The sequence below is a fragment of the Bufo gargarizans genome, chromosome 3 (genome assembly GCF_014858855.1).
Source record: "Bufo gargarizans isolate SCDJY-AF-19 chromosome 3, ASM1485885v1, whole genome shotgun sequence".
Lineage (NCBI taxonomy): Eukaryota > Metazoa > Chordata > Amphibia > Anura > Bufonidae > Bufo > Bufo gargarizans.
Genome location: NC_058082.1, coordinates 494230684 through 494242814, shown reverse-complemented (window position 1 = coordinate 494242814; position 12131 = coordinate 494230684). Strand labels below are relative to the sequence as shown.

General features: G+C 42.5%; 1 protein-coding gene across 2 annotated transcripts in view; it reads right to left on the bottom strand.

The window, feature by feature from the left end:
- Nucleotides 1–397: 397 nt before the first annotated feature.
- MNT (MAX network transcriptional repressor) overlaps nucleotides 398–12131 on the bottom strand; it is an 87632-nt gene continuing 75898 nt past the window's right edge. For both annotated transcript variants that reach the window (XM_044283845.1, XM_044283846.1), the window contains 2 exons: nucleotides 2288–2480; nucleotides 398–1612 (listed from right to left, as the gene is read on the bottom strand). In XM_044283845.1, the coding sequence (XP_044139780.1) occupies nucleotides 900–1612; nucleotides 2288–2480 (906 nt within the window). In that variant the 3' untranslated portion in view covers nucleotides 398–899. The remainder of the gene's footprint in view (nucleotides 1613–2287; nucleotides 2481–12131) is intronic.

Sequence of the window (12131 nt, the reverse complement as noted above, 5' to 3'; positions counted from 1 at the left end):
CATGTCCATCCACTGCTCCATTCACTTCTATGGGACTGACAGACAGCGTGGACCTACATTCTCCATTCAGATAGCGGACCCTGGGACCCTTCATTCTCAGGACAGATATTTATCACCTATCCACGGAGTCTCATAGTTTTTGTGGGATAACACCTATTGCTTAAAATCAAATGATCAGGAACAGATAGAGAAAAAAAAATCTGCAGATGGTGGGTTCAGCCGATTTTTTTTTATAGTTTGAAGACAAAAATAAGAAACCCGTTCAAATTACCTACAGAAAACTCATTACCCCCTTTCCAAGAATTTTTACTGTGTATGTTGGTATCACGATCCAAGTATTAGGAATGCCATGATCTAAATTTGTTTTTTCTTTCTCTTACGCTACCAACAAATTAAGTGGTATTTTTGTTCTTTTATTAGTGTATACGTTCTGCACCAGTCACCTCAATGACATTATAAATCAACATGATGCTTATTGTTTTCAACGTAATCGCTTATATTAGAAAGAGGTCATAAGTTTTGTATGTTACAGATACACATTAAAAAAAAAAAAAAAAACTGAATAAAATAAGTGTGAGTGGAGTAGAAGGTAAAAATTAAAGTCTCATTTTCTATTCACTGATTATTGGTAGGAGTAAATAAAAAGTCATCATGAGTGACAGTCACTGAAACAAATGAGAATGGTCAAATTCCAGCACATTGGGCCCTTGGTGGTTTGTCATACATAGGCCTATCTCATAACGCATGACGTCTTTTCCAAAGCCAATTAAAAAATTTGGATTGGAACCTTTGTCAAGAAGTGTCTCGTCTTCCTTGGAACATGACTGGATAGGAATGTATGGAGTTTCAGATGTCCGGTGGATAATTTATTTAATTAATTCTTAGATTTTTTGAGTGTTTTAGGCTAGCTTCAAAGTGCTGACAGGGAATGATGGCATGGTTACCATAGTCACCGGGTTCAGGACAGTTTGCCCAACTAATTGGGGATGGTGGACCACCTGGGTACCTACAGTTGGCTTTGCCATGACGGTAGGCTGACCCAGGTTTGTGGTTCCATTTACTTGTGGGTGGGAAATGGTGTGAGCAATGTGGCTCATCATGGGCTGACTTACTGCAACAGACTGGGGGTAGATGGGTAACTGCTGGCCAAGATGGGTCATATGATTAATGGCGGCTGGGTGCACAGTGATGTGGCCGATTGGCTGAGCAGCAGTGGTTAGCTGTACAGGGCTTGACGTGGAAGGTGCAATATGAGCAATGTGCTTTGTCTGAGGCCCTGGGATGACATGGTTGAGAGTCTGGATGACAGAGGCATGAGTGGTGGCCGTGTGGGCAATCACAGTTGACTGCACCGTTGAAGCAGCAACAATATGAGTCTGTGCTGGCACCATTGCCTGAGGTGGGATCAGTGCTTGGCTGGAGAGAGGCTGTGCGTGGGGAGAGGGGACTTGCTTCTGTTGAATGGAGACGTGCTGAGGCAGAACAGTGGAATGATGGTTGAGGGAAGCTGCGTTGGATGGTACCATCTTCAAAAGCTCTAGCTGTTGACGTTTCTGTAAGGCGTTAATAGGTCTATCATCATCCATGTCCTCATCAATGTTGTCTTCACCCTCTGAAAGACAGGTACAGAATAGACAGTTAATAATTGTTTGATATTGTTTTTTGTATCTCCTAGGTCAATAAATAACTCCAACTGCTGAGACTCTCACTGATTACAAGAGAAGGAAACCCATGTCCCTTTTTGGAGTGCTAGTCGAGCATGTGGACCACTTCTCCTTCATCTCTTTGGGACTGCCAGGGATAGCCGAGTACATCATTTGGCGATCTCCAGCAGAACCATAGACCTTGAATAGAGTTGTGGTGAGCACTTGAGTGGTGAGCTCCATTCAAATGGGAGACATTGGGTCCACCATTCTTGTGATCAATGGGGGTCCCAAAACTCAGATACCCACTGATCTAAGTTATCTCCTATCATCAGTGCAATCCAAGATGACGTGAGCAGCACCACATCAAATTGGATTGCACTGATGGAGCTGGTGATTTGGAGCCACACAAAACCTCTATGATAACACCACATAGCAAAAGTGTAGTAAGTGATGGCATTTTGACTTTCCTCCTACACCTTTAGCACTACTGATGAACAGAAATCCAATGCTAACACATAAGTACAAAAGTGGGAAACGTCAACTATTGCACAAGGTATTAGACATTTGCCTTTTTCTATGCCTAAAAAAATCCCAAATAGTTTTTAGAAATACCCTCCAAAAACAACAGGACGGAGAGCTACCTGAAGCTGTTGAGGTAGAAGCCTGGTCATCCTCTGGTTGAACATTCTGGCGTACAATTCGGTCAATCTCCATAATATCCATCCATTGGCTGAGTTCATTCTTCAAGTCGGCCAGCCGCTGCTGTGTGGCTATTTTCTCCCTCGCCAGACGTTCCATTTCATGCTCATAATCCTTTTCTTTCCTTTTCAGACTCTGCGAAAGAAGAGAATAATGATGTCAAAATTTCCATTGACTATGCAAGAAACCGAGCGAGTAAGCCCTAACGTTTACAAAAATATTCATTCTTACGCCAGCAAAAATGAAAGTAGATCTGATCATTTGGTTAACACGCTAAAACCTGGACCATCGAAGTGGCTTACTCATGAAATATTGTTTGGTCAGGCAAGGTCGTCTCAGCACACATCATTGTGGCAGAGTACCGGTGAAGAATACCTCATGCAAATTGCAGATGGGTTTCAATTTGACCCATGATTATCATTTGTAAGTTAATGTTTCTTCAACTAGTTCATTGGCCAGTATTGCAAACCACATGTCTCTAAATGGCATGTGACCACAGATACGAATCCCACATATGGAGCAGAAACATCTGATCTATTATTTTTTCCAAAATTATTCAGAAATTGTGTTTGAAAAAGCAGAAAAAAGTATAAAGTAGGGCAAAGAGGGAGAGAGAAAATAGGAGCGAGGCGTGGGGACTATGGGTGTCATTTATGATCACTTTTGTGGCATATATCTGGCGCAGATTATGTCACACACTATAAAAGTGGGTGTAGTGTGGGTGGGGACGGGCCAGTAGATCCCTCTCATTGATCATTTTCTACCCCTGGTTTAGGCTTAGAAAATGGTCTAAATGTAAGACAGCAAGAAAGCAGTCTCAAATTTAGAATCAGTGGTGGATATGCCGAAGTTAAGGAGAGGCCACCACCTCTTCATAACTTCAGCAATCCACCGCAAGATATAGGGCTTAAAAGGGGTCTAAAACACCGGTCTTGAGGTGAACGCATTGCACCCGCACTGAATCCTGACCCATTCATTTCTATGGGGCTGTGCACATGAGCGGTGATTTTCACGCATCACTTATGCGTTGCGTGAAAATCGCAGCATGCTCTATATTGCGTCATAGAAGTGAATGGGGCTGCGTGAAAATCGCAAGCATCCGCAAGCAAGTGCGGATGCGGTGCGATTTTCACGCACGGTTGCTAGGAGACGATCGGGATGGAGACCCGATCATTATTATTTTCCCTTATAACATGGCTATAATGGAAAATAATAGCATTCTTAATACAGAATGCATAGTGCAATAGCGCTGGAGGGGTTACATTAAAAAAAAAAAAAAAAAATTAACTCACCTTAATCCACTTGCTCGCGCAGCCGGCATCTCTTCTGTCTTCTTTTTTGCTGTGTGGTGACGTCACTCCGGTCATTACATGGTCCATTACATGATCTTTTACCATGGTGATGGATCATGTGATGGACCATGTGATGATCGGAGTGACGTCACCACAGGTCCTTTTCCTGCACACAGCAAATAACAAGACAGAAGAGAAGCCGGGCTGCACGAGCAAGTGGATTAAGGGGAGTAAAAAAACATTTTCTTTTTTTTAACCCCTCCAGCCCTATTGTACTATGCATTCTGTATTAGGAATGCTATTATTTTCCCTTATAACCCTGTCATAAGGGAAAATAATACAATCTACCCAGCACCTAACCCAAACCCGAACTTCTGTGAAGAAGTTCGGGTTTGGGTACCAAACATGCCGATTTTTCTCACGCGAGTGCAAAACGCATTACAATGTTTTGCACTTGCGCGGAAAAATCACGCATGTTCCCGCAACGCACCCGCACCTTTTCCCGCAATGCCCGTGTGAGGCCTTAATCTTTATTTCAGTGTTCTGCATCCATTTGGGGGTCTTCTGAAGGGAGTCATATGCATGGTTTGTGATTTAAAGGTGTTGTCCAGTTTCCAATATTGATGACGTATCCTCAGAACTGCTGTTTGAAGAAAGTGCAGCCCTCCTGTGAGCACTGCCTTCTCTTCTCATTCTCTTTAATGAAACAGAGTTCAACTACAACTGCTCCTTCCCATTCAAGTGAATGGGACAGAGGAGCTGTAATTACATTGCTCGCTGGTGCGATGTCGACGGTAAACAGTAAAAAGAATGCAGAACTCTCAGGAGCACTGCGTTCTCTTCAAACGGCTGATCTTCCAGGGAGCTAGATCATCGCCAACCTGATATTGATGACCTATCCCAAGGACAGGTCATCAATATTGGAAACTGGACAACCCCTTTAAAAGCTGTGTATTGGACAAGTGTCCTATAAATTTAGCAGAGTACAGTAAAAAAAAAAAAAAAAAAAACATTTTGAACTTGCACAGCATGCCACTTTTTATTCCCCTCTTCGCAACAGAAGTCACAACACAATGCTCGATCCATGAAACACCAGACATCAATGGTGTCCCGGACAGACCCCCATAACTGACATATAGTTACATAGTTAATACGGTTGAAAAAAGACAAAATGTCCATCAAGTTCAGTTACATAGTTACATAGTTAATACGGTTGAAAAAAGACAAATGTCCATCAAGTTTAACCAAGGGATAGGTGGGGACGCGAATCCCAGAAGGAAGTGAGACTCAGATTTCTACAAGTTTTCATAAAGCATTAATGTTTTTTACTTTTAAGAATTCATGTAAACCCTTTTTGAAACTGTCCACTGTTCCTGCTGTGACCATGTCCTGAGGAGGTCTATTCCACAGATTCACAGTTCTTACAGTAAAGAAGCTTTGAGGCCTCTGGAGACTGAACTTTTTCTTTTTCAGTCGAAGGCAGTGCCCCCTTGTCTTTTGAGCACATTTTACATGGAACAGCTTTTGCTGTATTTTTTGTATGGCCCATTTATATACTTGTATAGGTTAATCATGTCCCCCCTTAGACATCTCTTCTCAAGACTAAATACATTATTTTAATCTTTTTTCATAACTGAGACTCCATGCCCCTTATTTTAGTCGCTCTCCTCTGTACTTTTTCCAGCTGCAGTGCATCCTTTCTATGGACTGGTGCCCAGAACTGGACTGCATATTCCAGATGAGGCCGCACCAGCGCTTTGTAAAGTGGTAGTATTACATCCCTGCCCCGCGAGTCCATGTCTCGTTTAATGCACGACAATATTCTGGTAGCCTTGGAAGCAGCTGATTGACATTGTACAGTCGTGGCCAAGTTTTGAGAATGACACAAATATTAGTTTTCACAAAGTTTGCTGCTAAACTGCTTTTAGATCTTTGTTCAGTTGTTTCTGTGATGTAGTGAAATATAATTACACGCACTTCATACGTTTCAAAGGCTTTTATCGACAATTACATGACATTTATGCAAAGAGTCAGTATTTGCAGTGTTGGCCCTTCTTTTTCCAGACCTCTGCAATTCGACTGGGCATGCTTTCAATCAACTTCTGGGTCAATTTCTGACTGATAGCAACCCATTCTTTCATAATCACTTTTTGGAGTTTGTCAGAATTAGTGGGTTTTTGTTTGTCCACCCGCCTCTTGAGGATTGACCACGAGTTCTCAATTGTATTAAGATCTGGGGAGTTTCCAGGCCATGGAGCCAGAATGTTAACGCTTTGTTCCCCGAGCCACTTAGTTATCACTTTTGCCTTATGGCACGGTGCTCCATCGTGCTGGAAAATGCATTGATCTTCACCAAACTCTTGTTGGATTGTTGGAAGAAGTTGCTGTTGGAGGGTGTTTTGGTACCATTCTTTATTCATGGCTGTGTTTTGGGGCAAAATTGTGAGTGAGCCCACTCCCTTGGATGAGAAGCAACCCCACACATGAATGGTCTCAGGATGCTTTACTGTTGGCATGACACAGGACTGATAGTAGTATCGCTCACCATTTCTTCTCCGGACAAGCCTTTTTCCTGATGCCCCAAACAAATCGGAAAGAGGCTTCATCGGAGAATATGACTTTGCCCCAGTCCTCAGCAGTCCATTCACCATATTTTCTGCAGAAGATCAATCTGTCCCTGATTTTTTTTTTTTTTGGAGAGAAGTGGCTTCTTTGCTGCCCTTCTTGACACCAGGCCATCTTCCAAAAGTCTTCGCCTCACTGTGCGTGCAGATGCGCTCACACCTGCCTGCTGCCATTCCTGAGCAAGCTCTGCACTGGTGGCACTCCGATCCCGCAGCTGAATCCTCTTTAGGAGACGATCCTGGCGCTTGCTGGACTTTCTTGGACGCCCTGAAGCCTTCTTAACAAGAATTGAACCTCTTTCCTTGAAGTTCTTGATGATCCTATAAATTGTTGATTGAGGTGCAATCTTAGTAGCCACAATATCCTTGCCTGTGAAGCCATTTTTATGCAACGCAATGATGGCTGCACGCATTTCTTTGCAGGTAACCATGGTTAACAATGGAAGAACAATGATTTCAAGCATCACCCTCCTTTTAACAGGTCAAGTCTGCCATTTTAACCCAATCAGCCTGACATAATGATCTCCAGCCTTGTGCTCGTCAACATTCTCACCTGAGTTAACAAGACGATTACTGAAATGATCTCAGCAGGTCCTTTAATGACAGCAATGAAATGCAGTGGAAAGTTTTTTTTGGGGATTAAGTTCATTTTCATGGCAAGGAAGGACTATGCAATTCATCTGATCACTCTTCATAACATTCTGGAGTATATGCAAATTGCTATTATAAAAACTTAAGCAGCAACTTTTCCAATTTCCAATATTTATGTAATTCTCAAAACTTTTGGCCACAACTGTATGCTGTAATTTAATCTACCATCCACAAGGACACCCAAATCCTTCTCTATAAGTGACTCTCCCAGTGCTACATCCCCTAGGACAGTGATGGCTAACCCTGGCACTCCAGCTGTGGTAAAACTACAACTCCCAAGATGCCCCGCTTGCTTGGCTGCTCTCAGAACTCTATAGAAATAAATGGAGCATGCTGGGAGTCGTAGTTTCACCACAGCTGGCGTGTCAAGGTTAGCCATCACTGCCCTAGGACATATGAGGCACAGAGATTATTACTACCAAGATGCATAACTTTACATTTGTCCACATTGAACCTCATTTGCCAAGTTGATGCCCAATCACTCAGAGTGTTCAAGTCAGCTTGTAGTTTGTGGACATCTTCCATAAGACCGTACAGTTCTACACAGCTTAGTGTTATCTGCAAAAATAGATATGGTGCTATTAATCCCATCCTCAATATCATTATTAAATAAATTAAATAATAAAGGGCCCAGCACTGAACCTTGGGGTACACCACTTATAACCTGGGACCATTCTGAATAGGGATTAATCAGGGTTCCGACATGGTGTCTGACACTTCGATGGGAAGAACAGTGCTGTATGCTGCGTTACTTTTACAGTCAGATCTGAATGAAATGCTAGTGGCAGTATGATCATAGGGGGGGGGGTGTTACTTGGCTTGAAAACTGCAATGATAAAGGGTGCAAAATTATTGCTGTGTCTGCTCATGGCAGGCGTAAAAACATGTCTTGCCTAATAAGTATGGTGCCAAAATGCACCATGCTTATTAACCGGGTAGTGGCTGCCCGTTGGTGCTTTTACGGCGCTCACTAACGGGCTTTAAAGGGTCACTGGCTCAATAGAAGTCTATAGGCCCGTCCTGATTCTATCCTCTGCAGCAAGGAGAGAAACAGCAATATGCGAGCATTTCTCTTGTCTCGTTCTAGGGATTGGTGGGGCCCTCAGCCCTCCATGGCATATCAAAAGTTTTTTTAAAACTCAGTAACCTGTTAAACCTGCACTGTAGCCTTTTTATGGCGGTGTAGGTTTAGCCCTGCGTGGGTGTCCCTTGCCAGGTGGAGTGGATGGCCGACTTGTCTAGTGACCGCAGGTCGTATACTCAGAGAATCCGATCCTGGCTGTTTACGATATGTGCGCCTTTTAGTTACCGTACTTTTGGTAAATCTTGCCAACTACTCTCTTCACGGGTCACAGGTGTAAAATACGTCATTAATAGTAAATGTGGGTCTCTATACTGAGAGATTATTTAGAGCTACATGGAGATGGAACAAATAAAGACATCTACAAAAGCATCTTGGATTGCATCTGTAAATCATGGAAACGACTAAAGTTTCACAATAAAACGCACAAATCCAATGTAACTGTTCCTGTAAAATAAAATCAGATTACTGAAGTATCATGAGGAACAGAAGTTACACTTATAAGCTGAGCTCTGATTTAATATGGATTCGAAGAATGTTGCGTAAAAAGGTGGGCCCCATGAAGGGCGAAGAAAAGGGAAGAAGTCTTGCAGTAGACGGCTAGAGCATTGCTCCTTTAAGACTGCCCTCCCTCCTGTTCCCTCAGTGGGGACTGACACACGTGTCAGCAGGCACGTCACATCCCCCCCCCCCTCTCACAAGTGCCGGCCCTCCCTCCCCCATGCCTCTTGCTCTTTTTTTGCTGGGAAACTAACTGGACTAGAGCCAGGACTAAGCTCTGCCCCCTGTCTGCGCACATTCCATGTAAGGCTTACACAAACAGCCTGCCAGCAGCCCTCACCCATGTGCTCCGAGCCGCATGCCGGGTGTGCAGACCTGCTCACTCTAAGCTGTGGACTCTGGAAAGGAACAAGTTAAAAAAAAAAACACATTCTAATGAGGATTCCATCCTGAATAACCGCTGACACAGGCTGGCGGATATATTATTTCTAGCACTAGAATTTCCAACGTCTGCCACTGACAAAGCAAATCCTACGCCTGTGCAACGGCTATCTGCCGAGTAACAGGCAAAAACGAATAGTGTAGACGCCATTTTCCCAATTGTAACAGGTCAACGCAGAGATCATTCTGGACCACCTAGTCCAAAACGCCAAAGGGAAACTGATGGCAAAACTGATCCCACAGGTTATCAGTTGTGAAAATCCCCCCCCTCCCCGCCCCCCCCACAAGTCAGATAGACAGTTACACGCAACACGTCTCTGACTTTAGGTGGACAAACATCAGATAGGAGAAGGTTGATGGTTGAACAGCAAATCGTCTGAGGAGCAATTTGTTTCGCAGACAAGGCCTAACACATTTTAGTCCATTCTGGCCGTTACAGTTGCTCAAACTAACCATACGTGTTCAATGAAACCGTGCAATGGACAAAAGATCTTTCTGGGATCGTTCCTTTGAAGGAAGATGTTTGGTCGATGAATGATCTTTCTTTAAATTCTGCTCCTCTGCAGAACAGAATGGCCTACGCAGATGTGAGCTCAGCCTTTTGTTTCCATTTTTCTTTTTGAGGAAAAAGGTTAATTGAATGAACACAACATCTGCATGGAGGATGTATGTTCACTCCGTGGGCTCAAGTTACTCTCATATTAAACAGGTACAGGTCAACTATGGGAAAAACATCCTATGACTGACACAACAGCCCTGTGGAATAAGTTGGTGTTATATAAATAAGAAATAAATGATTTTTTTTCCCGATCATAGTCATATAGCTAACCATCAGTGAGCATCTTCTACATATGTCAATTAAAGCAACTGTCTATTTATGACCCAAAAATGATATGGAGGCAGTAGCTTCAGATGATGCTTACCTGCAATTTACTTTCCTCAGATCTTGCACCCTGGCTGCTTTTTAGCTTATCTTCATTGATCGCAGCATATGATCTATGACTACAATTTATCTACCTACCTACAAGGAAAAAGAGGTAGTCTAAGACACACCTCCCTGCTCATCATTGGTCCAGACTACTGCTCTCTCCTCCTGTAGCTCCACCTCCTCAGAATGATTGCTGTGTTTAAGCATAAATTCATCCCAGGCTCACAAGGAAGTCAGTGCAAGGAGAGCGAATTTCTATTATGGCAAGAGCTAGGATAATTAAAGGAGAAGTTAGGAAAACGACAGTTTATTGCTACACATATACTGAAAGAAATAAGGCTTAATTAAGAGGGGTCTGGATGGGCTGCTTCCTTATTGAAGACTAAAGGAATAACTGGAAAGGTTCAATTTTCCAGGATCCTAAACAGGTCTTGATTCTGAGTGCTGAGGTCTAGGGCCTAGCAGAGAATGATTTCCTTTGGATAGGTCATTAGTATCTGATCAGGGAGCAGTGGTAGCTGTGCTTGCACACTAGAATAAAGTGCCAGCCTCTCTGCTGGACGGAACTGTGGGAGTGCACATAGCCACGCATGCGCAGCAGCTACAGTCCTGGCCACCTTGTATAGGCGCTGCAGCCCCTGGAAAAGAGCAATGTATAATGTGATGGAAAAATGCATCAAGCTAGCATAGGAGGCAATATGGACAATCACAATACATTAGTAAGTGCCTTGTATTAACTTTCTCTACATGATAAATGCCATTTGCTGAAGTGAGACAACCCATTTAATGACTCCACCATTATAATAATCAGTAAATGTCATGTTAACTTTATCAGATCATCTTGGCATCTGTGCTAAACTTTAGACATTTGTTGCTGTAAGTTTCTTTGGCAAACAAACTGAAAAATAAGTATGAGCAAATGAGTGGTCACTAACTTTTGCACTTGCTAAGCCTTGTATCACTGGATGGTGGTTATGCAAGAATGGAAAATATAAAAAAAAATGCTATACCTTCCTTTAGCGGAAGGTGGTCATGACTTAAAATACAACAAATCTTTAGTTAACCACTTCCTGACCGCCCATAGGATATAAACGTCCTGTGGGTGGTTGTTTATATCCAAATGGACGTTCTAAAACGTCCATTCAGAGATGGCAGCTGCACGCTAATCGTGCAGCTGGCGAGTGGGGGGCCCGCTGTCAGTGACAGCAGGGCAACCCAGAGAGAAGGCAGGGACAGTTCCCTGCCTTCTAGATCACTGTATACACCGGGGCTGGGAGAGTGCAGGAGCTGTCGGGTCTTCCACAGACCTTGATCAGCCCTGCACTGAGGCTGTACAGCGCTGTATTCTGCTGTACAGCCTCTCTGGGGGGTGTATTTCCCCTGTAACTGGGGCTACTATGTTAGCCCCAGTTACAGGAGAAATCAATAGTGAAAAAAAAGTGAAGTTAAATGTCCCCCAGAGGTCTTGTATGACCTTTATGGAGGACGCAAAGTGTAAAATAAAAAATATAAAGTGTTTAAAAAATAAAAAAAAGGTTACACATGTAAAATAAAAATAAAAAAAATCCCCAATTAGTAACATAATTAAAAGAATGAATAAAAAATAAAATGTCAAAACTAGAAAAAATAAAAGAGACATATTTGGTATTGCCGCATCTGTGACGGCCGGCTCTATAAATATATCACATGATCCACGAGGTCCGATAAACACCATTAAAAAAATATATAAAAACTGTGTAAAAAAAGCTATTTTTGTCACCTTACGTCACAAAAAGTGCAACACCAAGCGATCAAAAAGGCGCATGTCCCACAAAATGGTACTAATAAAACTGTCACCTCATACCGCAAAAATGAGCCCCTACATAAGAAAATCACTCAAAAAATAAAAAACCTATAACTCTCAGAACATGGATACAATAAAACATAATTTTTTGTTTCAAAAATGCTATTATTGTGTTAAAGTGAAATACATTTTTAAAAGTATACATATTAGGTATAGCCGCGTCCGTAACAACCAGCTCTATAAAATATATCACATGACCTAACCACTCACATGAACACCGTAATAAAAATAAAATAAAAACAGTGCCAAAAATGCCATTTTTTGTCACCTAACATCACATAAAGTGCAATACCAAGCGATCAAAAAGGCATATGCCCCCAAAATAGTACCAATCAAACAGATACCTCATCCTGCAAAAAATGAGACCCTACCTAAGAGAATCGGTCAAAAAATAAAAAAGCTATGGCTCTCAGACTATGGAGACA